The sequence below is a fragment of the Salmo salar genome, chromosome ssa01 (genome assembly GCF_905237065.1).
Source record: "Salmo salar chromosome ssa01, Ssal_v3.1, whole genome shotgun sequence".
Classification (NCBI taxonomy): Eukaryota; Metazoa; Chordata; class Actinopteri; order Salmoniformes; family Salmonidae; genus Salmo; species Salmo salar.
This window is the reverse complement of record NC_059442.1, coordinates 94,970,881-94,998,470: the sequence shown is the minus strand read 5'-3', so window position 1 is coordinate 94,998,470 and position 27,590 is coordinate 94,970,881. Positions and strand designations below refer to the sequence as shown.

The 27,590-nt window shown below is 47.1% G+C and overlaps 1 protein-coding gene across 2 annotated transcripts in view; it reads left to right on the top strand.

The window, feature by feature from the left end:
- LOC106610487 (protein TANC2-like) overlaps positions 1–27,590 on the top strand; it is a 215,890-nt gene that overhangs the window by 180,140 nt on the left and 8,160 nt on the right. For both annotated transcript variants that reach the window (XM_014209876.2, XM_045724542.1), the window contains 13 exons: positions 1,353–1,631; positions 1,815–1,982; positions 3,911–4,071; positions 8,562–8,670; positions 8,834–8,956; positions 9,581–9,817; positions 11,258–11,446; positions 11,733–11,835; positions 17,278–17,411; positions 17,549–17,672; positions 18,321–18,496; positions 20,871–21,003; positions 24,538–24,629. In XM_014209876.2, the coding sequence (XP_014065351.2) occupies positions 1,353–1,631; positions 1,815–1,982; positions 3,911–4,071; positions 8,562–8,670; positions 8,834–8,956; positions 9,581–9,817; positions 11,258–11,446; positions 11,733–11,835; positions 17,278–17,411; positions 17,549–17,672; positions 18,321–18,496; positions 20,871–21,003; positions 24,538–24,629 (2,028 nt within the window). The remainder of the gene's footprint in view (positions 1–1,352; positions 1,632–1,814; positions 1,983–3,910; positions 4,072–8,561; positions 8,671–8,833; positions 8,957–9,580; positions 9,818–11,257; positions 11,447–11,732; positions 11,836–17,277; positions 17,412–17,548; positions 17,673–18,320; positions 18,497–20,870; positions 21,004–24,537; positions 24,630–27,590) is intronic.

Here is a 27,590-nt window from a genome sequence, read left to right as displayed (position 1 = left end):
CTTGAGATGTTGCTTCAATATATCCACATAATTTCCCTTTCTCATGATGCCATCTATTTTGTGAAGTGCACCAGTCCCTCCTGCAGCAAAGCACTCCTTGCTCCTTGCTGAGCGGCCTTTCAGGTTATGTCGATATATGACTCGTTTTACTGTGGATATAGATACTTTTGTACCTGTTTCCTCCAGTGTCTTCACAAGGTCCTTTGCTGTTGTTCTGGGATTGATTTGCACTTTTCACACCAAAGTACGTTCATCTCTAGGAGACAGAACGCGTCTCCTTCCTGAGCGGTATGATGGCTGCGTGGTCCCATGGTGTTCATACTTGCGTACTATTGTTTGTACAGATGAACGTGGTACCTTCAGGCATTTAGAAATTTCTCCCAAGGATGAACCAGACTTGTGGAGGACTACCATTTTTTTCTGAGGTCTGACAAATTTTTTGTTGATTTTTACATGATGTCAAGCAAAGAGGCACTGAATTTGAAGGTAGGCCTTGATATACATCCACAGGTACACCTACAATTGACTCAAATTATGTCAATTCGCCTATCAGAAACTTCTACAGCCATGACATCATTTTCTGGAACGTTCCAAGCTGTTTAAAGGCGCAGTCAACTTAGTGTATGTAAACTTCTGACACTGGAATTGTGATACAGTGAATTATAAGTGAAATAATCTGTCTGTAAACAATTGTTGGAAAAATAAACTTGTGTCATGCACAAAGTAGATGTCTTAACCGACTTGCCAAAACTATAGTTTGTTAACAAGAAATCTGTGGAGTGGTTGAAAACAAGTTTTAATGACTCCAACCTAAGTGTACGGTATGTAAACTTCAGACTTAAATATTTGCGCATAAAGGCGTTTCCACCGCAATTTTACCGACACAAACAGATCACACCATGTCGAATGAACAAATTATCTGTCAGCATTTATAAAATTGTACCGAAACTTCCTGTTTCCATCAGAGCTGTCATTATTTTTTTTTTATAGGGTGTGACTTTATTTGCATTAACAACTGGATGAAACATGGTTACTGTTGTCCGAAAAAAGTATAATTTTCTTTTGATAGAGATTGTCAATAGATTGACATCAGTGGAAGATCCTAGATGGCTTCTATATCTTGTTCCACCTCTCTTTCCCTCCCACCTTTTTTTCTTCTTCAACCCACCTTCATTCTCCTCTCTCCCATCTTGTTTCTCCATTTATCCCTTCTTCCCGCATTCTTTTTCCATTCATCTTCATCCTCCTCTCTCCTTATCTCTCCTCCTCATCCTCCTCTCCTTCCTCCATCATTCCCCTCCTCTTCCTCCTCCTCCTTCTCCCCTCTCCCCTCCCTTACTTCCCTCCTATAGGAGATCACCAAGCTTCTCCCATTCCACCATATCTCTGTGGATGGTCTAGAGGAGAATGATGCAATAGACCAGGACTTACAGGGTTACATCCTGCACCGCATCCACAGCAGTCCTGAGATACAGAACAACATCTCTCTCAACGGCAAGATGGACAACACCACCTTCGGCAAGCTCTCAGCCCACCTCAAGGCCCTCAGCCAGGGCTCCTATCTCTACCTCAAACTCACCTTTGACCTTATAGAGAAGGGGTACCTGGTCCTCAAGAGCTCCAGCTACAAGGTCAGCCTGCCATTTACACTACATTGTATTGCCTAAGTTTTATTTTTGTCTTGTTAATTTTATTCCTAATTTTAATTATATGTGCCATTTTATTGCACTCCCTATCTAAGAAATGTGCTATAATAATGACCGATTGATTGACTGACTGACTGATCAATTAACGGATTGATTCATTGATCCCAGGTGGTGCCTGTCAATCTGGTTGAGGTGTACCTGTTGCAGTGCAACATGCGTTTCCCTACACAGTCTTCCTTCGAACGGGCCCTCCCCCTACTCAACGTGGCTGTGGCGTCCCTCCACCCCCTCACTGACGAACAGATCTACCAGGCTATCAATGCTGGCTCCCTGCAGGCAAATACACGTATTAATCAGACAGGAAACTGTTAGCATTTCCCATAGGAAAACATGTCCCACTTTTATTTATTAATTTTATTGAAACTTTATTTAACTAGGCAAGTCAGTTAAGAACAAATTCTTATTTACAATGACGGCCTCCTGCGGGAACGGGGGCTGGGATTAAAAATACACCATAATTTAAATAACAATATAGGACAAATCACACATCACAACACTTACAGTGGGCTCCAAAATGACTGGCACCCCTGACTGGCAATGCACAAATAATACTTTAACAAATATAAACAATATAATTATAGAGAGAAACTCAAAATACCAACATGTGAGAAATACTGTACTTTATTAATGTTTCAATGGAACCAAACAAAATATACAATTATTTAATACAAAATAAATGTCACCAAAATCAAGGTTTCATAATTATTGGCACAGCATGGAGTCTTTTCATGTAATGTTTGACAAGGTTAAGGAACACATTTGGAGGGATTTTGGACCATTCCTCTATGCAGATCCTTTCAATATCCTTCATATTCTTGGGTTTGCGCTTATCAACTACCCTCTTCAACTCAGCCCACACGTTTTCGATTGGATTGAGGTCCGGTGACTGAGATGGCCATGGCAGAACATTGATTTTGTTGTCACAGAACCATTTCTGTGTGGATCTTGAGGTATGTTTTGGTCTTGTTGAAAAGTCCACCTACGGCCAAATCCCAGCTTTCTGGCAGAGGCAACCAGATTGTCAGCCAAAATTGCCTGATACTTGGTGGAATTTATTATGCCATCAATCTTAACCAGTGCCCCTGGACCTCTGGAATTAAAACAGCCCCAAAGCATCACTGACCCACCACCATATTTCACCATGGGTATGAGGTGCCTCTCCTTGTATGCAGCTCTGTTTCAACGCCAAACATGCCGATGCTGTATCTGACCAAAACGTTCAATTTTGGTCTCATCTGACCTGAGCACCTTCTTCCAGTCATAATTTAAATGGCGTTTGGCAAACTCCACGCGCTTGCGTCTGTGTCTTGGTGTCTGAAAGGGCTTTCTTCTGGCAACCCTTCCAAAGAGATTGTGGTTGTGGAGGTGGCGTCTGATGGTGCTTTTTGAAACCTGGTGACCCCAAGACGCCACCAAGGCCTGCAATTCTTTCACAGTGATTCTTGGGGATTTTGTTGCTTCTCACCATCCTCCTCCCTATCCTGGGGGGCAAAATGCATTTGCGTCCTCTACCCGTGAGGTTTTCAACTGTTCCATATCTTTAGATTTTGTTTTAGAATTGCTAGCCATTACCAGATTTTTTACTTTTTTAAAATTTAACCTTTAACTAGGTATTTATTTAACTAACCTTTATTATGAAGGTCTACGACCATCTGTCTCTTTTGAACTGACAGTTCTTTTGTTTTCTTCATGGTGTTGGATGACAAAGGGATATTGTATGTGTGTTACCTCATTTTTATACCCTAGTAAAACAGGAAGTGACGTAATGGCTCAATATAGTTCCTTAAGACGTAGATAAACTTAAATAAGTGGAATTTAATTATTGGTTTAATTTCGGTAGATGTTATGTACAATAATCTTTAAGGGTGCCATTAATTGTGAAACCTTGATTTGGAGGACATTGATTTTTAATTAAATCAATAAATTATTTTGGTGGGTTCCATTGAAACGTTAATAAAATACATTATTTCTCACATGTTGGTATTTTGAGTTTATCTCTATAATTATATTGTTAATATTTTTTTAAGTATTGTTTGTGCATTGCCAGTCAGGGGTGCCAGTAATTTTGGAGCCCACCATGCTAACACTAGCTGTATACCGGTTAGCAACAATAGGGCCTGTGAAGAAGAACAGCCTTAGCAAAGCATCTGGGCATGTGAACAGCTAACAAGCTAACTCTCTTGGTTTCACCCTCTTTGCTGCAGGGCACGCTGGACTGGGAGGACTTCACACAGCGCGTAGACAACCTGGCCATGTTCCTGGTCAAGAGAAGGGATGGGACCAGGATGTTTGTTCACCCATCATTCAGAGAGTGGCTGATCTGGAGGGAGGAGGGGGAGAAGACCAAGTTCCTCTGTGAACCCAGGTCAGGGGGTGGACAGGTCTGCTGGGGTGTGTGTGTGGAGAGGAGGGGTACTGTCCAAGAGACTGGTATAGTCTTGGATAGGGTAACACAATTCTGGGAAATTTTCCCAAATTCTTAGGTTTCCATAAATCCCGGTTAGAAGATTCCTGGAATCAGGAGGAAAAATCCTTCAACCAGGATTTCTGGAAAACCTGAGGATTTGGGGAAAGCTACTGGAACCATAGTCTTTGAAACCCTAATCTTGGCGTTACCGTATCTTGGAAACTGGTCTCTCACTGGCTAATGCCTAGTGACAATGTAGATAATGTGTGTGTGGTATGGTAAAGTCATTAAAGTGGTGTTTGCAGCTGTTCAAATGGTCTGACCTACAGTATGTAACGCCCTTTACACTCGTACCCGTATACAGGTTGACAATGGCAGATTTGGACACTGATAAATGCCTAAATTGGAGCTCAGTAGCTGTTCAGTAACATGCTATAATGATGTCAGAGCTCAGTGGCTGTACAGTAATATGCTATAATGATGTCAGAGGTCAATGGATGTACAGTAACATGCTATAATGACTTCAGAGCTCAGTGGCTGTACAGTAATATGCTATAATGACGGCAGAGCTCAGTGGCTGTACAGTAACATGCTATAATGACATCAGTGCTAAGTGTCTGTATAATACATGATATACATTATGTCAGAGATCAGTGCCTGTACAGTAACATGCTATAACGACGGCAGAGCTCAGTGGCTGTACAGTAACATGCTATAATGACATCAGTGCTAAGTGTCTGTATAATACATGATATACATTATGTCAGAGATCAGTGCCTGTACAGTAACATGCTATAACGACGGCAGAGCTCAGTGGCTGTACAGTAACATGCTATAATGACATCAGTGCTCAGTGGCTGTACAGTAACATGCTACAATGACGTCAGAGCTCAGTGGCTGTACAGTAACATGCTTTAATAATGTCAGACCTCAGTGGCTATACAGTAACATGCTTTACATGATGTCAGAGCTCAGTGGCTGTACAGTAACATGCTATAATGACGTCAGAGCTCAGTGGCTGTACAGTAATATGCTATACTGACATCAGAGCTCAGTTGCTGTACAGTAACATGCTATACTGACGTCAGAGCTCAGTGGCTGTACAGTAACATGCTATAATGACGTCAGAGCTCAGTGGCTGTACAGTAACATGTTATTTTGACGTCAGAGCTCAGTGCCTGTACAGTAACATGCTATAATTACATCAGAGCTCAGTGGCTGTACAGTAACATTCTATAATGACATCATAGCCCAGTGGCTGTACAGTAACATTCTATAATGACATCATAGCCCAGTGGCTGTACAGTAACATTCTATAATGACATCAGAGCTAAGTGGCTGTACAGTAACATGCTACAATGATGTCAGAGCTCAGTGGCTGTACAGTAACATGCTATAATGACATCAGTGCTCAGTGGCTGTACAGTAACATGCTACAATGATGTCAGAGCTCAGTGGCTGTACAGTAACATGCTATAATGACGTCAGAGCTCAGTGGCTGTCAGTAACATGCTACAATGACGTCAGAGCTCAGTGGCTGTACAGTAATATGCTATAATGACGTCAGAGCTCAGTTGCTGTACAGTAACATGCTATAATGACATCAGTGCTCAGTTTCTGTACAGTAACATGCTACAATTACGTCAGAGCTCAGTGGCTGTACAATAACATGCTATACATGACATCAGTGCTCAGTTGCTGTACAGTAACTTGCTACAATGACGTCAGAGCTCAGTGGCTGTACAGTAACATGCTTTAATAATGTCAGACCTCAGTGGCTGTACAGTAACATGCTATAATGATGTCAGAGCTCAGTGGCTGTATCAGTAACATGCTATAATGACGTCAGAGCTCAGTGGCTGTACAGTAACATGCTATACATGACATCAGTGCTCAGTTGCTGTACAGTAACTTGCTACAATGACGTCAGAGCTCAGCGGCTGTACAGTAACATGCTTTAATAATGTCAGACCTCAGTGGCTGTACAGTAACATGCTATAATGATGTCAGAGCTCAGTGGCTGTATCAGTAACATGCTATAATGACGTCAGAGCTCAGTGGCTGTACAGTAACATGCTATACATGACATCAGTGCTCAGTTGCTGTACAGTAACATGCTATAATGACGTCAGAGCTCAGTGGATGTACAGTAACATGCTTTAATAATGTCAGACCTCAGTTGCTGTACAGTAACATGCTATAATGACATCAGAGCTCAGTTGCTGTACAGTAACATGCTATACATGACGTCACAGCTCAGTTGCTGTACAGTAACATTATTTTGACGTCAGAGCTCAGTGCCTGTACAGTAACATGCTATAATGACGTCATAGCCAAGTGGCTGTACAGTAACATTCTATAATGACATCAGAGCTCAGTGGCTGTACAGTAACATTCTATAATGACACCATAGCCAAGTGGCTGTACAGTAACATTCTATAATGACATCAGAGCTCAATGGCTGTACAGTAACATTCTATAATGACATCATAGCCCAGTGGCTGTACAGTAACATTCTATAATGACATCAGAGCCCAGTGGCTGTACAGTAACATGCAATACATGACGTCAGAGCTCAGTTGCTGTACAGTAACATGTTGCAATGATGTCAGAGCTCAGTGGCTGTACAGTAACATGCAATACATGACGTCAGAGCTCAGTTGCTGTACAGTAACATGTTACAATGATGTCAGAGCTCAGTGGCTGTACAGTAACATGCTATACATGACGTCAGAGCTCAGTTGCTGTACAGTAACATGTTGCAATGATGTCAGAGCTCAGTGGCTGTACAGTAACATGCAATACATGACGTCAGAGCTCAGTTGCTGTACAGTAACATGTTACAATGATGTCAGAGCTCAGTGGCTGTACAGTAACATGCTATACATGACGTCAGAGCTCAGTTGCTGTACAGTAACATGTTACAATGATGTCAGAGCCCAATGGCTGAACAGTAACATGCAATACATGACGTCAGAGCTCAGTGGCTGTACAATAACATGCTATAATGAGGTCAGAGCTCAGTGGCTGTACAGTAACATGCTATAATGACATTTCAATTTAGCCTTATCCGTATAGGCCAATTCCCACCCGTTTAAAAGGTTAATGAAATTAAGTGTATTTTGACAGTGAAGCTAGCCAATAGTGTGGTACCACTTTATTAGGAGTGTGCCAAATATATGCTTTGTAGATGTTCAACTAACTGTCAACAACATTTTAACTAACTATCTACTAACCCTAACCCATAACTCTGAGTCTAACTCTAAAACTCTAACCCTAACCCTAACTCTAAAACTCTAACCCTAACTCTAAAACTCTAACCCTTACTCTAAAACTCTAACCCTAACCCCAACCCCAACTCCTAACCCTAACCCTAGCTCTAAAACTCTAACCCCAACCCTAACCCTAGCTCTAAAACCCTAACCCCAACCCCAAGTCCAACTCCTAACCCTAACCCTAGCTCCGAAACTCTAACCCTAACCCCAACCCTAACCCTAGCTCTAAAACCCTAACCCCAACCCCAACTCCTAACCCTAACCCTAGCTCTAAAACTCTAACCCTAACCCCAACCCCAACCCTAACCCTAGCTCTAAAACCCTAACCCCAACCCCAAGTCCAACTCCTAACCCTAGCTCTAAAACTCTAACCCCAACCCCAACTCTAAAACCCTAACCCTAAAACCCTAACCCTAAAACCCTAACTCTAAAACCCTAACTCTAAAACCCTAACCCTAACTCTAACCTTAACCCTAACGAACACGTTTTGTTCAGTAATCCACTGGATCAAAGGCGGTCACGACATGCAGACGAGTACATCCTAATAGCACCGGTAAAGATCGTCGAAACATGTGTTTATAATGTTTATAATTAATCCTCAGGTTGTCAATTGTCTAAATAATTGATAATATTTCAACCGGACAATAGAGTGTTCAATAGAAAAGAAAAAGAACGAAGGGCGCGCTATCGGTCACGCGCGCAAACTAGCTCTGCTTCATTCTGCATGCCACATAGAAAATGCTCTCATTCTTCCTCGTTTTTCAGAATACAAGCCTGAAACAATGTCTAAAGACGGTTGACATCTAGTGGAAGCCATAGGAACTGCAATTTGGGTCCTATCCAAATACATACAGTATTCAATAGAAAGTACCCACATCAAAAATATTCCACTTCCTGGATGGATTTTTCTCGGGTTTCGCCTGCCATATCAGTTTTGTTATACTCACAGACATTATTTTAACAGTTTTGTAAACTTTAGAGTGTTTTCTATCCAATTCTACCATGCATATGCATATCCTAGCTTCTGGGCCTGAGTAACAGGCAGTTTACATTGGGCACCTCATTCATCCAAAATTCAAAATACAGCCCCCTACCCAAGAGAGGTTAACTCTAACCTTAACCCTAATCTTTTTTTGTTCAGTAGCTTATGGTGTTCCTCCTGTCTCTCTGTAGGAGTGGCCACACCCTGCTAGCCTTCTGGTTTTCTCGCCAGGAGACCAAGCTGAACCGACAGCAGACCATCGAACTGGGACACCACATCCTCAAAGCACACATCTTCAAGGTTCACCTAACCATACTCTACCTGCCTACGCACACACACACACGCACACACGCATGCGCGCGCATGCACGCACGCACGCACACGCGCGCACGTACACACACCTTCGTATGCACACAGCACAACGCAAAACAGTGACAGCTAAAATGATGTCTTTAAATTTCAGGGCCTAAGCAAGAAAGTTGGGGTTTCCTCGTCTATCCTCCAGGGGATGTGGGTTTCCTACAGCACAGATGGCCTGTCCACTGCCCTGTCCTCACTCAGAAACCTCTACACTCCTAATATCAAGGTAACTTACTGCTTTACCCTCTACACTCCTAACATCAAGATAACGTACTGCTTTACACCTACACTTCTAACATCAAGATAACTTACTGCTTTACCCTCTACACTCCTAACATCAAGATAACTTACTGCTTTACACCTACACTTCTAACATCAAGATAACTTACTGCTTTACCCTCTACACTCCTAACATCAGGATAACTTACTGCTTTACCCTCTACACTCCTAACATCAAGATAACTTACTGCTTTACCCTCTACACTCCTAACATCAGGTTAACTTACTGCTTTACCCTCTACACTCCTAACATCAAGATAACTTACTGCTTTACCCTCTACACTCCTAACATCAAGATAACTTACTGCTTTACCCTCTACACTCCTAACATCAGGATAACTTACTGCTTTACCCTTTAAAAATGAAAGCCTCTCCCTCTCATGGCTCCGTATATACCAACATGTGCTGCTTTCATCAGGGTTTCAGCTCTCCCTCTGACATGGTGCCAACCAACTCCAGTGTATTCCAAACCAGGTTCATCGCCTGAAGGGCTGTTCCTACTGACAAATTACATTGACTTTCTATACAGTTTCTCTGTCTATAACACCGTGTAAAATCTGTCTGTGCCCAGGTGAGCCGGTTGCTGATGCTCGGCGGTGCCAACGTTAACTACCGGACGGAGGTGTTGAACAATGCCCCATTGCTGTGTGTGCATGCCTTCCTGGGTTACATAGACATGGTGGGGCTGCTGTTGGAGTATGGAGCCTCTGTAGACCAGCCTTCAGAGAGCGGTCTCACCCCACTGGGCTATGCTGCCTCCGGGGGACACATGGCTATAGTCAACACACTGTGTCTAAGGAGAGCCAAGGTGAGAGGGGAAGAGGAGGGAGAGAGGGGAAAGGGAAGAGGAGGGAGAGAGGGGAAAGGGAAGAGCAAGAGAGAGAGGGGAAAGGGAAGAGCAAGAGCAAGAGAGAGAGGGAAGAGAGAGAGAGGGGGGAAGGAAGAGAGAGGGGGGAGAGGAGGTAGCAAGAGGAGGGAGAGAGGGGCAGGGAAGAGAGAGGGGAGTAGAAGGAGAGAGGGGAAGGGGAGGGGAGAGAGAGGGGGGAAGAGAGAGAGGGGAGTTGAGGAAAGGGGGAAGAGATAGGAGAGGGAGAGAGAAAGAGGGGGGAGGGAGAGAGAATGGGGAGAGAGAGGGGAGTGGAGGGAGACGGGGGAAGAGAGAGAGGGGGAGAGGGAAGAGAGAGAGAGGGAGGGTGGGTGGGTGAAGAGAAGAGAGAGAGGGGAGTGGAAAGAGGGGGGAGGGAAGTGGGAGAGAGGAGGGGGAGGGAAGAGAGAGAGAGGAGGGAGAGGAGAGAGAGAGGGACAGGGACAGGGAAGAGAAAGAGAGGGGAGAGAGGGGTGGTAGGGAAGAGAGAGAGGGGAGAGGAGGGAGAGAGGGGTAAGGAAGAGAGGAGGGAGAGAGTGGGGAGAGAGGGTACAGGAACGAGAGGGAAGGGAAGAGGGGGGAAGTGGAGGGAGGGAAGAGAGAGAGGAGAGAGAGGGAGAGGGGGAGGGAACAAAGAGCGAGGAGGAAGAGGGGGAGGGAAGATGGAAGGAGGAGAGAGGAGAGGGAGGGGAGAGGAGGAGGGGAGAGAGGGGAGAGAAGAGAGTGAGGGGGAGTGGAGGAAGAGAGGGGAAGAGAGAGAGGGAGGAGAGAGGGGGGAGGGAAGAGAGAGATGGGGAGGGAAGAGAGAGAGGGGAGAGTGAAGAGAGTGAGAGAGGAGTGCAGGGAGAGAGGGGGAGGGAAGAGAGAGAGGGGAGGAAAGAGAGAGAGGGGAGAGGGGGGAGAGGAGGAGGAGAGGGGGAGGAAGAGGAAGCGGGGGAAGAGTGAGGGGGAGTGGAAGGAGAGAGGGGAATGGAAGAGAGAGAGGGGAGAGGAGGGACAGAGGGGGAGGAAGAGGGAGAGTACAGGAAAAAAATGTATGCATTCACTACTGTAAGTCGCTCTGGATAAGAGCGTCTGCTAAATGACTAAAATGTAAAAATGTAAAAATGTAGGGGAAGAGTGAGGGGGGAGTGGAGGGAGAGAGGGGAGGGAAGAGCGAGAGAAGAGGGGGGAGAGAGGGATAGAAGAGAGAGATAGGAGAGAGGAGAGAGGGAAGAGAGGGGGGGAGAGAGGGAGAGAAGAGAGAGAGGGAAGAGAGAGAGAAGAGGACAGAGTATGTTTGCAGATTCATCTCTATCTATCTTAATCTTCTTCTATTTTCTCAGGACGAATGGGGATTGACCAACTTTATGTGCGCTTCTGTCTGTGTGTGTCCGTCAACAGGTGGACCACCTAGATAATAATGGTCAGTGTGCCGTGGTGCATGCAGCTCTCAGGGGCCAGATGGATGTGGTCAAGTTCCTCATCCAGTGGGACTGGGCCATGGGACAACCACAACAACAAGGAGCCTTCAGCAAGAGCCACGCTGTCCAGCAAGCCCTCATCGCTGCGGCTAGCATGGGATACACAGAGGTAGGCCTTTCCTCGCTGAGAAATCTCCTGACCTGGGGATGATGTAGCTTCATCATTTCTCCTCTACTCATCTCCTGCTATTAGCATAATGCTTGGCACCAACCTTACTCACTCAGCTGACAGTCTTCTACAGCTAGGATGTTACTATTTTATTTGGGGGATTTTTTCGTAATTTCCCTGCAGTGTGTGGACTGTTTATCCCTCCTACCAGTATTGCGTGCCGCTCACAATAACAAGTGATTTTTCAGTTGTTTGTGTTTTTTGGATGTATCATTATTTCAACCAGATTGTGTCCTACCTGCTGGACCTGCCAGAGAAGGATGAGAAGGATGAGGAGAAGGTGGAACGAGCTCAGATTAACAACATTGACACCCTGTGGGGAGAGACAGGTATGCTACAGCTTCTCATCATGTGCTTGTTAAAAAGGTATTCAGATATAGTCTGCAGCCTTGTGGAGATTTGGGCCTAGGTCAAGTGTTAACCGGCGATAGCCGACACCCGCATAAATGATGTTTTGGTGCTGTCAGAGGTGGAACTGTCAAATCGGTGAGCAGCTGCTCTTTTGATCATTGTCATGAAGCCACATCCGTCTCACTAGCGTTAGAAGTTCGGAAAGAGAAAGTGTAGGCTATATAGAAATAATGACTCACATTGAAAATCATTCAACAAAATAATTAGGGATTCTATCATCCTAATGGAGGTGAAGATCACATCTCACATTCCAGTGTTCAAACAAGGCTGCATGGGATTTCTGTTAATGCCTCTCCGTGTAGCCAATGTCCGCTTTCGGTATACTGCCAGGAGCCACTGTTGGATTTGACGGCTCTAATGTAGTTCCTCCTCTGACACCGTCAAAACAACTGCTATGCCGAAGTCAGCTAAGCAGATCTCATTGAATCTGACAGTGCAGCTTCCTTAGGGGGAATCATTATGTCTCAGTGGCTTTAGGTTTGACACTTGAATTGTAAGCCAATGCTTAGTCTGGGCTTAAGCTGAGATGTGGATGGATGTCATGATTGCTTAGACATACTGTAGGAAGGGATGCTTGCTGTACTTGTTTACCATAGGAGTTTAGATCACTACAGAGAGAGAGAGAGAGAGAGATTTAGAAAAGAATAATAGTGAAGAAGGCCCACATACACTATATATACAGCAGTATGTGAACACCCTTTCAAATTATTGGATTTGGCTATTTCAGCCACACCCGTTGCTGACAGGTGTATAGAATTGAGCACACAGTCGTGCAATCTCCATAGACAAACATTGGCAGTAGAATGGCCTTACTGAAGAGCTCAGTGACTTTCAACATGGCACCGTCATAGGATGACACCTTTCCAACAAGTCAGTTTGTCAAATTTCGGCCCTGCTAGAGCTGCCCTGTCAATTGTAAGTGCTGTTATTTTGAAGTGAAAACGTCTAGGAGCAACAACGGATCAGCCGCAAAGTGGTAAGCCACACAAGCTCACAGAACTGGCCCGCCGAGTGCTGAAGCCCATCGAATGCTGAAGCCCGTCTGTCCTCGAGCTTGTGTTGCTTACACACAAGCTCGCGGACAGGAGCTTCATGAAATAGGCCGAGCAGCCTCACACAAGCCTAAGATCGCCATGCGCGAATGCTAAGCGGTGGCTGGAGTGGTGTAAAGATCGCCACCACTGGACTCCATTGGAGTAGTGGAAACACGTTCTGGAGTGATGAGATCACGTTTCACCAACTGGCAGTCCGACGGACAAATCTGGGTTTGGCGGATGCCAGGAGAACGCTACCTGCCCCAATGCATAGTGCCAACTGTAAAGTTTGGTGGAGGAGGAATAATGGTTTGGGCTTGGCCCCTTAGTTCTAGACGATTCTGTGCTTCCAGCTTTGTGGCAACAGTTTGGGGAAGGCCCTTTCCTGTTTCAGCATGACAACGCCCCCTTGCACAAAGCGAGGTCCATACAGAAATATTAATGCCCATGGTTTTGGAATGAGATGTTCGACGAGCAGGTGTCCACATACTTTTGGTCATGTGGTGTATGTTCCAAGCTGAACTCAAATGCAGTGAGGTCATAGTTACAAAGAGAGAGGGACAGACACACACAGATATTTGCTCTGCTGTTGTGCCAGACAGCGACTGGCTGATATCAGATAAACAGTGCAGTGGTGTTATTGGAGCACAGACAGACGGAGCAGTGCAGAGCTCAGAACTAGTGTCAGAGGGAGAGGGGGGTTTCTTTGCTCTGGGCTGCTGGACAATGACTGCTGTTAGAGACTATTCTCTCTATGTACCGCAAGGCAGAGAGGGAGAGACAGGTGGGAGGATTGTGAGCAATACTATGACTCAGTCAGTTAAATCCATACGCATAACTGTCTGTCTGTCTGTCTGTCTGTCTGTCTGTCTGTCTGTCTGTCTGTCTGTCTGTCTGTCTGTCTGTCTGTCTGTCTGTCTGCCTGCCTGCCTGCCTGCCTGCCTGCCTGTCTACAGTCTGCCTACTGTCTGCCTGTCTACAGTCTGTCTGTCTACTCTCTGTCTGTTTATCTACTGTCTGTCTACTGTCTTTCTGTCTTCTGACTGTCTGCTGTCTGTCTGTCTACCGTCTCTGTCTACTGTCTGTCTACTGTCTGTCTGTTTATCTACTGTCTGTCTACTGTCTTTCTGTCTACAGTCTGTCTGACTACCGTCTGTCTGTCTACTGTCTGTCTACTGTCTGTCTACTGTCTGTCTACTGTTGGTGTACTCAAACTCTCCACTTGTATCCACTTAGAATGCAATCAGTGTGCATACTAACAAATGACACACATAAAGACTATCTTAAGGATAAAAATGACTGATCCATGTGTCCCTCGACTCTCTCTGTCCTGTTGGAAACAATGACTCAATCAGTGAATTGCATAGAGGTGACTGTCTACTCCCACACCACTGTTCTCTCCTTCCTCTTTCTCTACTGCCACACCACTGTTCTCTCCTCCCTCTTTCTCTACTGCCACATCACTGTTCTCTCCTCCCTATTTCTCTACTGCCACACCACTGTTCTCTCCTTCCTCTTTCTCTACTGCCACACCACTGTTCTCTCCTCCCTCTTTCTCTACTGCCACACCACTGTTCTCTCCTCCTTCTTTCTCTACTGCCACACCACTGTTCTCTCCTCCCTCTTTCTCTACTGCCACACCACTGTTCTCTCCTCCCTCTTTCTCTACTGCCACACCACTGTTCTCTCCTCCCTCTTTCTCTACTGCCACACCACTGTTCTCTCCTCCCTCTTTCTCTACTGCCACACCACTGTTCTCTCCTCCCTCTTTCTCTACTGCCACAACACTGTTCTCTCCTCCCTCTCATTACTTCTCGTATGTGTTTAAATGCAGTGAGGTCATTGGTTTAAAACACTGTTGTGATATCTAACATGTCTCATCCCTTAATAGAATGCTGTGTAAAACCACTATTAATGCCAAATAATACAATCAATCCACCATCAAACCATTCTATTAATGCCAAATAATATTAACAGTCCACCATCAAACCATTCTATTAATGCCAAATAATACAATCAGTCCACCATCAAACCAATAGCTTACTAGGGATTGTTTCATTATGCAGACATTGCAGTCTAGCCTACTAGATTATCCTTAGCTATAGTGCCTTCGGAAAGTATTCAGACCCCTTGACTTTTTTCACATTTTGTTACGTTACAGCCTTATTCTAAAAATGACTAATTTGTTTTCTTTCCGTCATCAATCTAAACACAATACCCCATAATGACAAAGCAAAAACAGGTTTTTAGAAATGTATTTATTAAAAATAAAAAAATGAAATATCATATTTACATAAGAATTCAGACCCTTTACTCATTACTTTGTTGAAGCACCTTTGGCAGCGATTACAGCATTGAGTCTTCTTGGGTATGACGCTACAAGCTCTACAAACCAGTTTTCGCTTTGGCATTATGGGATATTGTGTATAGATTGCTGACTGAAAAAATATGTAATGAATTTTAGAATAAGGCTGTAACGTAACAAAATATGGAAAAAGTCAAGGGGTCTGAATACTTTCCGAATGCACTGTACAGTATTTACTGGTTATTATTATATCACACATTGGAACTCAGACTCCCCGCTGTCGGGGCTATCCGTCTCATCAATCATAGGCTTACCAGTGTTCTCAGAAGGGGGGGTCACTCTCATGAGCGCCACTGGGTCTCAGGCAGTCATCAGCTTGGTTTTCTGGAAGAGGAGGAAGGCCAGCACTCTCACTAGAGGAACTGTCACTCTTCTGGAGAGGAGGAAGAGGAGGGCCAGCACTCTCACTAGAGGAACTGTCACTATTCTGGAGAGGAGGAAGAGGAGGGCCAGCACTCTCACTAGAGGAACTGTCACTCTTCTGGAGAGGAGGAAGAGGAGGGCCAGCACTCTCACTAGAGGAACTGTCACTCTTCTGGAGAGGAGGAAGAGGAAGGCCAGTACTCTCACTAGAGGAACTGTCACTATTCTGGAGAGGAGGAAGAGGAGGGCCAGCACTCTCACTAGAGGAACTGTCACTCTTCTGGAGAGGAGGAAGAGGAGGGCCAGCACTCTCACTAGAGTAACTGTCACTCTTCTGGAGAGGAGGAAGGAGGGCCAGCACTCTCACTAGAGGAACTGTCACTATTCTGGAGAGGAGGAAGAGGAGGGCCAGCACTCTCACTAGAGGAACTGTCACTCTTCTGGAGAGGAGGAAGAGGAGGGCCAGCACTCTCACTAGAGGAACTGTCACTATTCTGGAGAGGAGGAAGAGGAGGGCCAGCACTCTCACTAGAGGAACTGTCACTCTTCTGGAGAGGAGGAAGAGGAGGGCCAGCACTCTCACTAGAGGAACTGTCACTCTTCTGGAGAGGAGGAAGAGGAGGGCCAGTACTCTCACTAGAGGAACTGTCACTATTCTGGAGAGGAGGAAGAGGAGGGCCAGCTCTCTCACTAGAGGAACTGTCACTCTTCTGGAGAGGAGGAAGAGGAGGGCCAGTACTCTCACTAGAGTAACTGTCACTCTTCTGGAGAGGAGGAGGAGGGCCAGCACTCTCACTAAAGGAACTGTCACTATTCTGGAGAGGAGGAAGAGGGCCAGCTCTCTCACTAGAGGAACTGTCACTCTTCTGGAGAGGAGGAGGAGGGCCAGCACTCTCACTAGAGGAACTGTCTCTCTTCTGGAGAGGAGGAAGAGGAGGGCCAGCACTCTCACTAAAGGAACTGTCACTATTCTGGAGAGGAGGAAGAGGGCCAGCACTCTCACCAGAGGAACTGTCATTCTTCTGGAGAGGAGGAGGGCCAGCACTCTCACTAGAGGAACTGTCACTATTCTGGAGAGGAGGAGGAGGGCCAGCGATCTCACTAGAGGAACTGTCACTCTTCTGGAGAGGAGGAGGAGGAGGAGGGCCAATACTCTCACTAGAAGAACTGTCACTCTTCTGGAGAGGAGGAGGAGGGCCAGCTCTCTCACTAGAGTAACTGTCACTCTTCTGGAGAGGAGGAGGAGGAGGAGGAGGGCCAGTACTCTCACTAGAAGAACTGTCACTCTTCTGGAGAGGAGGAGGAGGAGGAGGGCCAGTACTCTCACTAGAAGAACTGTCACTCTTCTGGAGAGGAGGAGGAGGGCCAGCTCTCTCACTAGCGTTCCTAATGTTTTGTCCAATCAGTGTACATTGCGTTGTTTAATATGTGTTTCTTCCCTGCCCTGTGTGCCCTTAGGATCCACTTCCTGTACAATCTGCAAACTAACACATGGCACACATGATAACTGTCAGTCTTAGAATGATCAATTGTAAAAAATGGAAAAGACTGTTTTACAACATGGCTGATCCCTGTGTGTCCCTCTCCTCTTCCTTTAGCTCTCACGGCAGCAGGGGGCCGGGGGAAGCTAGACGTCTGCAGGCTGCTGCTGGATCAGGGAGCAGCGGTGGCGCAGCCCAACAGACGAGGCATGGTACCCCTGTTCAGTGCTGTTCGACAGGGAAACTGGCAGGTGAGACTGAGTGCACCCTTTTTATTGCACTGCTTTTGACCCAAACACTTAATCAGACAAAGAGAGATCAAGCGGTCAGGTTGACAGAAACAGGCTGTTGTGTGCTAGATGGTGATGATAGTGTTGTCCTCTCTCAGATTGTGGACCTTCTCCTGACTCACGGAGCGGAGGTGAACCTCGCAGACAAGCAGAGCCGAACCCCTCTGATGATGGCTGCCTCAGAGGGTCACCTGGGCACTGTGGAGTTCCTACTGGCACAGGGTGAGGGTCCGGAGGAAGACATCATCCACTCATTCCTTGACCTGCTGTCCTTTCATCCATTGATTTATATACCGCAAACTCTCAAGAGACTTTTGTTGAACACAATCACCAACTGTAACGGCTGTCGTATTGCAGAGAGGACCAAGGCGCAGCGGGTTGCATGTTCATCATTATATTTAATGAATAAAGATACCTCGAAACAAAACAATAAGCAAAGAATGACAGGTGACAGTTTCACAGGCTATAATAACAAGCAGTGCGAAATACAACTACCCACAAATCCCCAGGTGAAAACACGCAACTAATATATGACTCCCAATCAGGAACAACGACGTACAGCTGTTTCCTGTCGGGAGCCACACAGACCACACAGAAATAAACAAACTAGAAAATCAACCTAGAATACAAAACCCAGAACATACACCAAAACCCCGTAATACATAAATAAAACACCCCTCTACAATACACATAGCCCCCAAACCACATAAAACAAATACCCTCTGCCACGTCCTGACCAACCTACAAATACAAATAACCCCTATACTGGTCAGGGCGTGACAAACGCATTGACGGTACTTTGTTTTACCAATTTACCTTTTACTCCCAATGCTGACCTGTAACCCCTGACCCCTCTGATCCACCTGCCAGGTGCGTCCCTGCCTCTGATGGACAAGGAGGGGTTAACGGCTCTGAGCTGGGCGTGTCTGAAGGGACACCTGCCCGTGGTGCGCTGTCTGGTGGAGAAGGGGTCTGCTACCGACCATGCTGATAAGAACGGACGCACGCCCCTCGACCTGGCCTCCTTCTATGGGGACTCAGAGATGGTGAGTGGACGTACAACATTAAGAAAAAAATGTGTTCAAGTATATAAATATAGTTATATTTGTGTATATTTTGCTAGCAGTAACTCTCCCAAATGTTAGTACCATCCTATGATCCTTCTCTGATGAAGATCATTAATCAATACATTCCTCCCTCCTCCCCACTGTCCTCCCTCCTCCCCACTGTCCTCGCCCCTGTCCTCCCTCCTCCCCACTGTCCTCCCTCCTCCCCACTGTCCTCGCCCCTGTCCTCCCTCCTCCCCACTGTCCTCGCCCCTGTCCTCCCTCCTCCACACTGTCCTCCCTCCTCCCCACTGTCCTCGCCACTGTCCTCCCTCCTCCCCACTGTCCTCCCCACTGTCCTCCCTCCTCCCCACTGTCCTCGCCCCTGTCCTCCCTCCTCCCCACTGTCCTCCCTCCTCCCCACTGTCCTCCCTCCTCTCCACTGTCCTCCCTCCTCCCCACTGTCCTCGCCCCTGTCCTCCCTCCTCCCCACTGTCCTCCCTCCTCCCCACTGTCCTCCCTCCTCCCCACTGTTCTCGATCCTCCCCACTGTCCTCGCCACTGTCCTCCCTCCTCCCCACTGCCCTCCCTCCTCCCCACTGTCCTCGCTCCTCCCCACGGTCCTCGCTCCTCCCCACAGTCCTCGCCACTGTCCTCGCTCCTCCCCACTGTCCTCGCTCCTCCCCACTGTCCTCGTTCCTCCCCACTGTCCTCGTTCCTCCCCACTGTCCTCGCCACTGTCCTCCCTCCTCCCCACTGTCCTCGCCACTGTCCTCCCTCCTCCCCACTGTCCTCTCTCCTCCCCACTGTCCACGCCCCTGTCCTCCCTCCTCCCCACTTTCCTCCCTCCTCCCCACTGTCCTCCATCCTCCCCACTGTCCTCCCCCCTGTCCTCCCTCCTCCCCACTGTCCTCGCCTCTGTCCTCCCTCCTCCCCACTGTCCTCGCCCCTGTCCTCCCTCCTCCCCACTGTCCTCCCTCCTCCCCACTGTCCTCCCTCCTCGCCACTGTCCTCCCTCCTCCCCACTGTCCTCGCCCCTGTCCTCCCTCCTCCCCACTGTCCTCCCTCCTCCCCACTGTCCTCCCTCCTCTCCACTGTCCTCCCTCCTCCCCTCTGTTCTCGATCCTCCCCACTGTCCTCGCCACTGTCCTCCCTCCTCCCCACTGCCCTCCCTCCTCCCCACTGTCCTCGCTCCTCCCCACTGTCCTCGCTCCTCCCCACTGTCCTCGCCACTGTCCTCGCTCCTCCCCACTGTCCTCGCTCCTCCCCACTGTCCTCGTTCCTCCCCACTGTCCTCGTTCCTCCCCACTGTCCTCGCCACTGTCCTCCCTCCTCCCCTCTGTCCTCGCCACTGTCCTCCCTCCTCCCCACTGTCCTCCCTCCTCCCCACTGTCCTCGCCACTGTCCTCCCTCCTCCCCACTGTCCTCACTCCTCCCCACTGTCCTCACTCCTCCCCACTGTCCACGCCCCTGTCCTCCCTCCTCCCCACTTTCCTCCCTCCTCCCCACTGTCCTCCATCCTCCCCACTGTCCTCCCCCCTGTCCTCCCTCCTCCCCACTGTCCTCGCCTCTGTCCTCCCTCCTCCCCACTGTCTTTGCCACCTGTCCTCCCTCCTCCACTGTCCTCCCTCTTCTCCCCATTCACTCTCCTTCCCACTGACCTCCCTCCTCACCCCTGTCCTCCCTCCTCCCCCGTTCTCCCTCCTCCCCACCCTCCCTCCTCCCTTCTTCTCCCTCCATTCCCCCACCCCTCATTCTCACTCCTCCCTACTGTCCTCCGTCCTCCACCCGTTCTCCCTCCTCCCCACTGTCCTCCCTCCTCCTCACTGTCCTCGCCCCTGTCCTCCCTCCTCCTCACTGTCTTCGCCACCTGTCCTCCCTCCTCCACTGTCTTCCCTCTTCTCCCCATTCACTCTCCTTCCCACTGTCCTCCCTCCTCACCCCTGTCCTCCCTCCTCCCCCATTCTAACTCCTCCCCACCCTCCCCCCTGTTTTCCCTCCCCATTCTCCCTCCTCCCTACTGTCCTCCGTCCTCTACCCGTTTTCCCTCCTCCCCTCTTCTCCCTCCATTCTCCCTCCCCTCATTCTCACTCCTCCCTACTGTCCTCCGTCCGCTACCCGTTCTCCGTCCTCCCCCGTTCTCCGTCCTCCCCTCTTCTCCCTCCATTCCCCCTCCCCTCATTCTCACTCCTCCCTACTGTCCTCCGTCCTCCACCCGTTCTCCCTCCTCCCCCCTGTTCTCCCCCCATTCCCTCTCCCCCTATTCTCACATCCTCCGTACTGTCCTCGGTCCTCCACTCGTTCTCCCTCCCTCCTGTTCTCCCTCCTCCCTCCTGTTCTCCCTCCACCCCCCGTCTGCTGTCTGTCCTCGCAGGTCCAGTTCTTAGTGGACCAGGGGGTGATGATAGAGCATGTGGACTACAGTGGGATGTGTCCTCTGGACCGGGCCGTGGGCTGCAGGAACACCTCCGTGGTGGTCACTCTGCTCAAGAAGGGAGCCAAGATAGGTATTGAGAATGGACTTAGTGTTAGACTGGAAGCCAATAGATTTTGGGCAGGGGCTGTCCCTAATGGGCCCTGGTAAAAACTAGTGCACTGTGGGGTAAAGGGTGCCCTTCTAGACGCAGCCAGGATTTGTATGTAGACAGTGAATGAAATATCCTCTCCTGGAAAAGAACCCCATTCTCTCCATAGTGCAACAGTTTGGATCTTTTGACTGTAGAATTGGGAAACAAAATGACACTTGACTATCTGATGTTGAGACACAATTCAAAGACTATCCATGCCACAGTAGGATGACACAGCAATACAGAATCTGCATCCTAAATGGCAACCTATTTCTTATATAGTGCACTACTATTGACCAGAAGTAGTGGACTAAATACAGAACACAGGGCCATTTGGGATGCAACTTGTTACTGTCTCTTTGGAGCTGAGCGAACAGCTGAACCCCACTGTTTTGTATGTTCCCCCTGCTGCTCCTGGTGCACCATACTGCAGGTCTTCTCTGTTCTCTCTGGCCAGTCCTTCCTCAGATCTGTAGATGTCTCTGTGTTGTTCTACTGTGTCCTCCTGTAGTATTTCTCTGTTCTCTCTGGCTAGTCCTTCCTCAGATCTGTAGATGTCTCTGTGTTGTTCTACTGTGTCCTCCTGTAGTATTTCTCTGTTCTCTCTGGCTAGTCCTTCCTCAGATCTGTAGATGTCTCTGTGTTGTTCTACTGTGTCCTCCTGTAGTATTTCTCTGTTCTCTCTGGCTAGTCCTTCCTCAGATCATAAGATGTCTTTGTGTTGTTCTACTGTGTCCTCCTGTAGAATTTCTCTGTTCTCTCTGGCTAGTCACTCCTCAGATCATAAGATGTCTCTGTGTTGTTCTACTGTGTCCTCCTGTAGTATTTCTCTGTTCTCTCTGGCTAGTCACTCCTCAGATCATAAGATGTCTCTGTGTTGTTCTACTGTGTCCTCCTGTAGTATTTCTCTGTTCTCTCTGGCTAGTCCTTCCTCAGATTATAAGATGTCTTTGTGTTGTTCTACTGTGTCCTCCTGTAGTATTTCTCTGTTCTCTCTGGCTAGTCCTTCCTCAGATCATAAGATGTCTCTGTGTTGTTCTACTGTGTCCTCCTGTAGTCTCTCTCTCTTCCTCTATTTCAGCTCTCTCTGGTTCCTTCTTTCTCTCTTGTTCATTCTTTCTTTCTTTCTTTCTTTCTTTCTCTCTGCTCTCCCTTTTGTTCATGTTCTCTGTCTCTCTGTCCTTCTATGTGTGATCTCTGAGACAGGCTGTTGTTAGTGTGTTTTTTCTTTCCTCTTATCCCTGCTTCTCACTGCTGCTTTTTTCTGTTCCTCTTCTCACTCTTCATCCTCCTCCTTTTTCTCTTTGTCTTTTTTTCCCACTTGCCTTCTCTGCCACGCACCTTTTTCTGTTTTTTCTTTTTTGATTACTCTGGCCCACTGCACTCCCCCTCCCTCCCTTGCTCATGACCCCCCGACCTCTCTGCTGTACCAGGATGTCAGACGCTGCCCAGTCGGCCTAGAGGTAATCCCAAGGCTGTCGACATCTCACCCCAGCAGGCATTTTGACAGCCCTACCTCCTCTTTCTGTGTTGTCTTAGTGTCGTCATGGTCTGTGTCAGCAGGCCAGCTTAGCTATAACCCCCATCTACAACCCCCATCCTGAGAAATAACACTCAGGTATTACTATTACCTCTGAGGCCAAGATTCAATCTGATCGCGGGTTATAGGCATTGGCTTTTAAAGGCAACGTTCCAGCGTTCATGGAGATCCTGTTCATGGTAAATGCTGGATATGTCGGCTCAATCGTAAATTGCCTTGAAAAGCAGCAATGCCTATAACCTGAGATCAGATTAAATCCCAGCATGACTGAGATAACTATAACTTGGACTGCTTTTATTTAGAGGTAGATGTTGACATTCCAGTTGGGTTATGATGTGTTATGACAGCATACCCAGCCTTGAGCACACTACACTGTATGTGTCTTGTAATGCAAGAAGGCCACCCACCTTGTCCTCATGCAAGAAGCCCACCCACCTTGTCCTCATGCAAGAAGGCCTCCCATCTTGTCCTCATGCATGAAGGCCACCCACCGTGTCCTCATGCAAGAAGGCCACCCACCTTGTCCTCATGCAGGAATCTCACCCTGTCTTAATGCAAGAAGGCCACCCACCTTGTCCTCATGCAAGAAGGCCACCCACCTTGTCCTCATGCAAGAAGGCCACTCACCTTGTCCTCATGCAAGAAGGCCACCCACCTTGTCCTCATGCAAGAAGGCCACCCACCTTGTCCTCATGCAAGAAGGCCACCCACCTTGTCCTCATGCAAGAAGGCCACCCACCTTGTCCTCATGCAAGAAGGCCAACCACCGTGTCCTCATGCAAGAAGGCCACCCACCTTGTCCTCATGCAAGAAGGCCAACCACCGTGTCCTCATGCAAGAAGCCCACCCACCTTGTCCTCATGCAAGAAGCTCACCCAACTTGTCATCATGCAAGAAGGCCAACCACCGTGTCCTCATGCAAGAAGCCCACCCACCTTGTCCTCATGCAAGAAGCTCACCCACCTTGTCTTAATGCAAGAAGGCCACGCACCTTATCCTCATACAGGAGGCCCACCCACCTTGTCCTCATGCAAGAAGCCCACCCACCTTGTCCTCATGCAAGAAGCCCACCCACCTTGTCCTCATGCAAGAAGCCCACCCACCTTGTCCTCATGCAAGAAGCCCACCCACCTTGTCCTCATGCAAGAAGGCCACTCACCTTGTCCTCATGCAAGAAGGCCACCCACCTTGTCCTCATGCAAGAAGCCCACCCACCTTGTACTCACGCAAGAAGGCCACCCACCTTGTCCTCATGCAAGAAGGCCACCCACCTTGTCCTCATGCAAGAAGGCCACCCACCTTGTCCTCTTGCAAGAAGGCCACCCACCTTGTCCTCTTGCAAGAAGGCCACCCACCTTGTCCTCATGCAAGAAGGCCACCCACCTTGTCCTCATGCAAAAAGCAGACCCACCTTGTCCTCATGCAAAAAGCAGACCCACCGTGTCCTCGTCTCTCCAATCAATGTGTAAATGTGTTTCAAGTGTTGCTTTTGCAGAGAGATACTGTATGATAAGTTATCCTAGTTAGATTAATATTTTCTGCGATGATTCCGTCTGTGCTGACTGTCAGTTGAGGGATGAGCGTCGCGTAGGAGTGACACCACCTGACGTAAGGCAATTAGTTAGATTGGGAGTGACTCAGCCTTTACCAGCTGCATAATTTTGTGTTTTGATATATCATATTTCTACCCCTTTGGCTTGTGGCTATTGATTGATAAGGCTGGACTTTTGTCCCAACAGTGCACTCCTTTATCTGGATCAATAGATGTTAGAGAGAGAATAGCGTAATTTTCTCTGCAGTGGACAAACGTCTGTCTATCTCTGTCATTCCTGCCACTTTGTTGTTGTTGTCACTTGTTTTTGTTACTGTGTTTACTGTGACTCCAAAACAACATGTTTTTATCGTTCCCTGCTTTCTCATCCTGTGTTCTTCAGGTCCAGCCACATGGGCCATGGCTACCTCCAAACCTGACATCATGATCATCCTACTGAGTAAGCTGATTGAGGAGGGAGACAGCTTCTATAAGGTGAGATCAGGAGGCCCTACCCTAATCTGAGGAAGGACTGTCACCTGTTGTTGGACAATATTCATACATATAAGAAAGAAAATATATACAGTACCAGTCAAAAGTTTGGACACTCCTACTCATTCAAGGGTTTTTCTTTATTTGTACTATTTTCTACATTGTACAATAATAGTGAAGACATCAACATTATGAAATAACACATACGGAATCATGTAGTAACCAAAAAAGTGTTAAACAAATCAAAATATATGTTATATTTGAGATTCTTCAAAGTAGCCAACCTTTGCCTTGATGACAGCACTGCACACTCTTGGCATTCTCTCAACCAGCTTCATGAGTTAGTCACATGGAATGCATTTTAATTAGCAGGAGTGCCTCGTTAAAAGTTAATTTGTGGAATTTCTTTCCTTAATGCATTTGAGCCAATCAATTGTGTTGTGACAAGGTAGGGGTGGTGTACAGAAGAAGGACATTAGACCTGTGGAAATCTGTCCTTTGGTCTGAGGAGTCAAAATTGTCGATTTTTGGTTTCAACCACTGTGGCTTTGTGAGATGCAGAGTTGGTGAATGGATGATCTCTGCATGTGTGGCTCCTACCGTGAAGCATGGAGGAGGAGGTGTGGGGGTGCTTTGCTGGTGACGCTGTCTGTGATTTATTTAGAATTCAAGGCACATTTAACCAGCATGGCTACCACAGCATTCTGCAGCGATACGCCATCTCATCTGGTTTGCGCTTAGTGGGACTATCATTTGTTTTTTCAACAGGACAATGACCCAAAACACACCTCCAGGCTGTGTAAGGGCTATTTGTGACTCACCACCTGGATTTGGTCTTATGTAGCAATGGGGAAGTAATTCTGCTTTGAAAGCTGATCAACTTGTAAACTCACTTTTGAGAAAATCACCTTTGAATGTGATCACCTTTGAAGTGAAGAGCTGTTCTTTGTCTACACCCATTCAGCATCCTTCACATCTTCTTAAGCTTTAGCCCCACCCATCTCGTTTCGCTCTCGGAGCGCACACTTGACGCTCTGGCCGATGATTTGTTTACCTCTGAATAACATGAAAACAGCCTAACCAGCTCTGCTGGCAACAATTTCATTCCGCTTTTTTGCAGACTGACACCGGCCATATTCAACAGATGTTGTACACACATCACATAATGTTAGCTAACGAGCCAGACAGCTAACGTTAGCTAGTTAAACAACAATGAACAGAGCCAACAATGCTGCTGTGCTGGGAGCTAACCAACCATGTTCAATGTTAGCTAGCTAACATTAGGCTCTAACTAGAACAGCAAATGGCTCATGGAAACAAATAATAATGTCAGTTAGGGAGCCAGACAGCTAACGTTAGCTAGCTAGCTAACAGTACACTTTAGCTTAAGACATATAGCTAGCTAGCTAGGTAAACAATGTACCTAGCTAGGTAAACAAAGTGTAAGTTCACACACATCACGTAACATTAGCTAACGTGCCAGCCAGCTATTGTTAGCTAGTTAAACAACAATGAACAGAGCCAACAATGCCACAGTGCTGGGAGCTAACCAACCATGTTCAGTGTTAGCTAGCTAACATTAGGCTCTAACTAGAACAGCACACGGCTCTGGGAAACGAATAATAACATCAGCTCGGGAGCCAGTCAGATAATGTTAGCTAGCTAGCTAACAGTACACTTTAGCTTGAAATGAAACCACTTTCTGTCAAAATTAGGAAACGTGTAATATCTGAAAATGTAGCTAGCTAACGCTAGACTAACTTACCTGTATACATCATCATGCATGATGGACGTGTCTCCCTGTCAGGAATGCCACGGTTGCCCTTAGTTTGAAGATGTAATCCAGAGACAGGTGTTTTCTCCATTTCTTTAGCTATCATACTCTAATTCCACTGATTTCAAAACTTGATCCTCCAGAAAGTGGAGAGCAACACTTATGCAGCTCCACTACACAATACATTTTAAAAAGACGCGTTTGATAGGATTACCAACAAAGACTGACGAGCTCAAATAGACAGAAGCCTTCTATGGCAGACCAGTTCTCTCTCCTCTCTTGGCATGTCCAGCCCACTCATTATCTCAGCCAATCATGGGTAGTGGGAGGGTTGCTCACTTTTTCTGTGGTGTAACAAACAAGGCTTGTAATTTAACAGATGGCATACAAGTTTGTTATTAAGGCACATGAAAGTTCACATGTTCGAGAACGCATTCCTGCCAAAAAAGGCATTTTGATAAAAACATTTTTTTTAACGTTCAAACTGCTCTCCTGTGAAGTTGTGACTTGTGACATTCACCTAGTTTCCTGAATCGGGTCACATTTGACCAAGAAGAAGAGTGATGGTGTTGCATCAGCTGACCTGGCCTCCACAATCACCCGACCTCAAACCAATTGAAATGGTTTGGGATGAGTTGGACGGCAGAGTGAAGGAAATGGAGCGAACAAGTGCTCAGCATATGTGGGAACTCCTTCAAAACTGTTGAAAAATAATTCCTCTTGAAGCTGGTTGAGAGAATACCCAGAGTTTGCAAAGCTGTCATCAAGGGTGGCTACTTTGAAGAATATAAAATAAACACTTTTTTGGTTACAAAACTCAGCAAAAAAAGAAATGTCTCCTTTTCAGGACCCTGTCTTTCAAAGATAATTCATTAAAATCCAAATAACTTCATAGATCTTCATTGTAAAGGGTTTAAACACTGTTTCCCATGCTTGTTCAATGAACCATAAACAATTAATGAACATGCACCTGTGGAATGGTCGTTAAGACACTTACAGCTTACAGACGCTAGGCAATTAAGGTCACAATTATGAAAACTTAGGACACTAAAGAGGCCTTTCTACTGACTCTGAAAAACACCAAAAGAAATATGCCCAGGGCCCCTACTCATCTGCATGAACGTGCCTTAGGCATGTTGCAAGGAGGCATGAGGACTGCAAATGTGGCCAGGGCAATAAATTGCAATGTC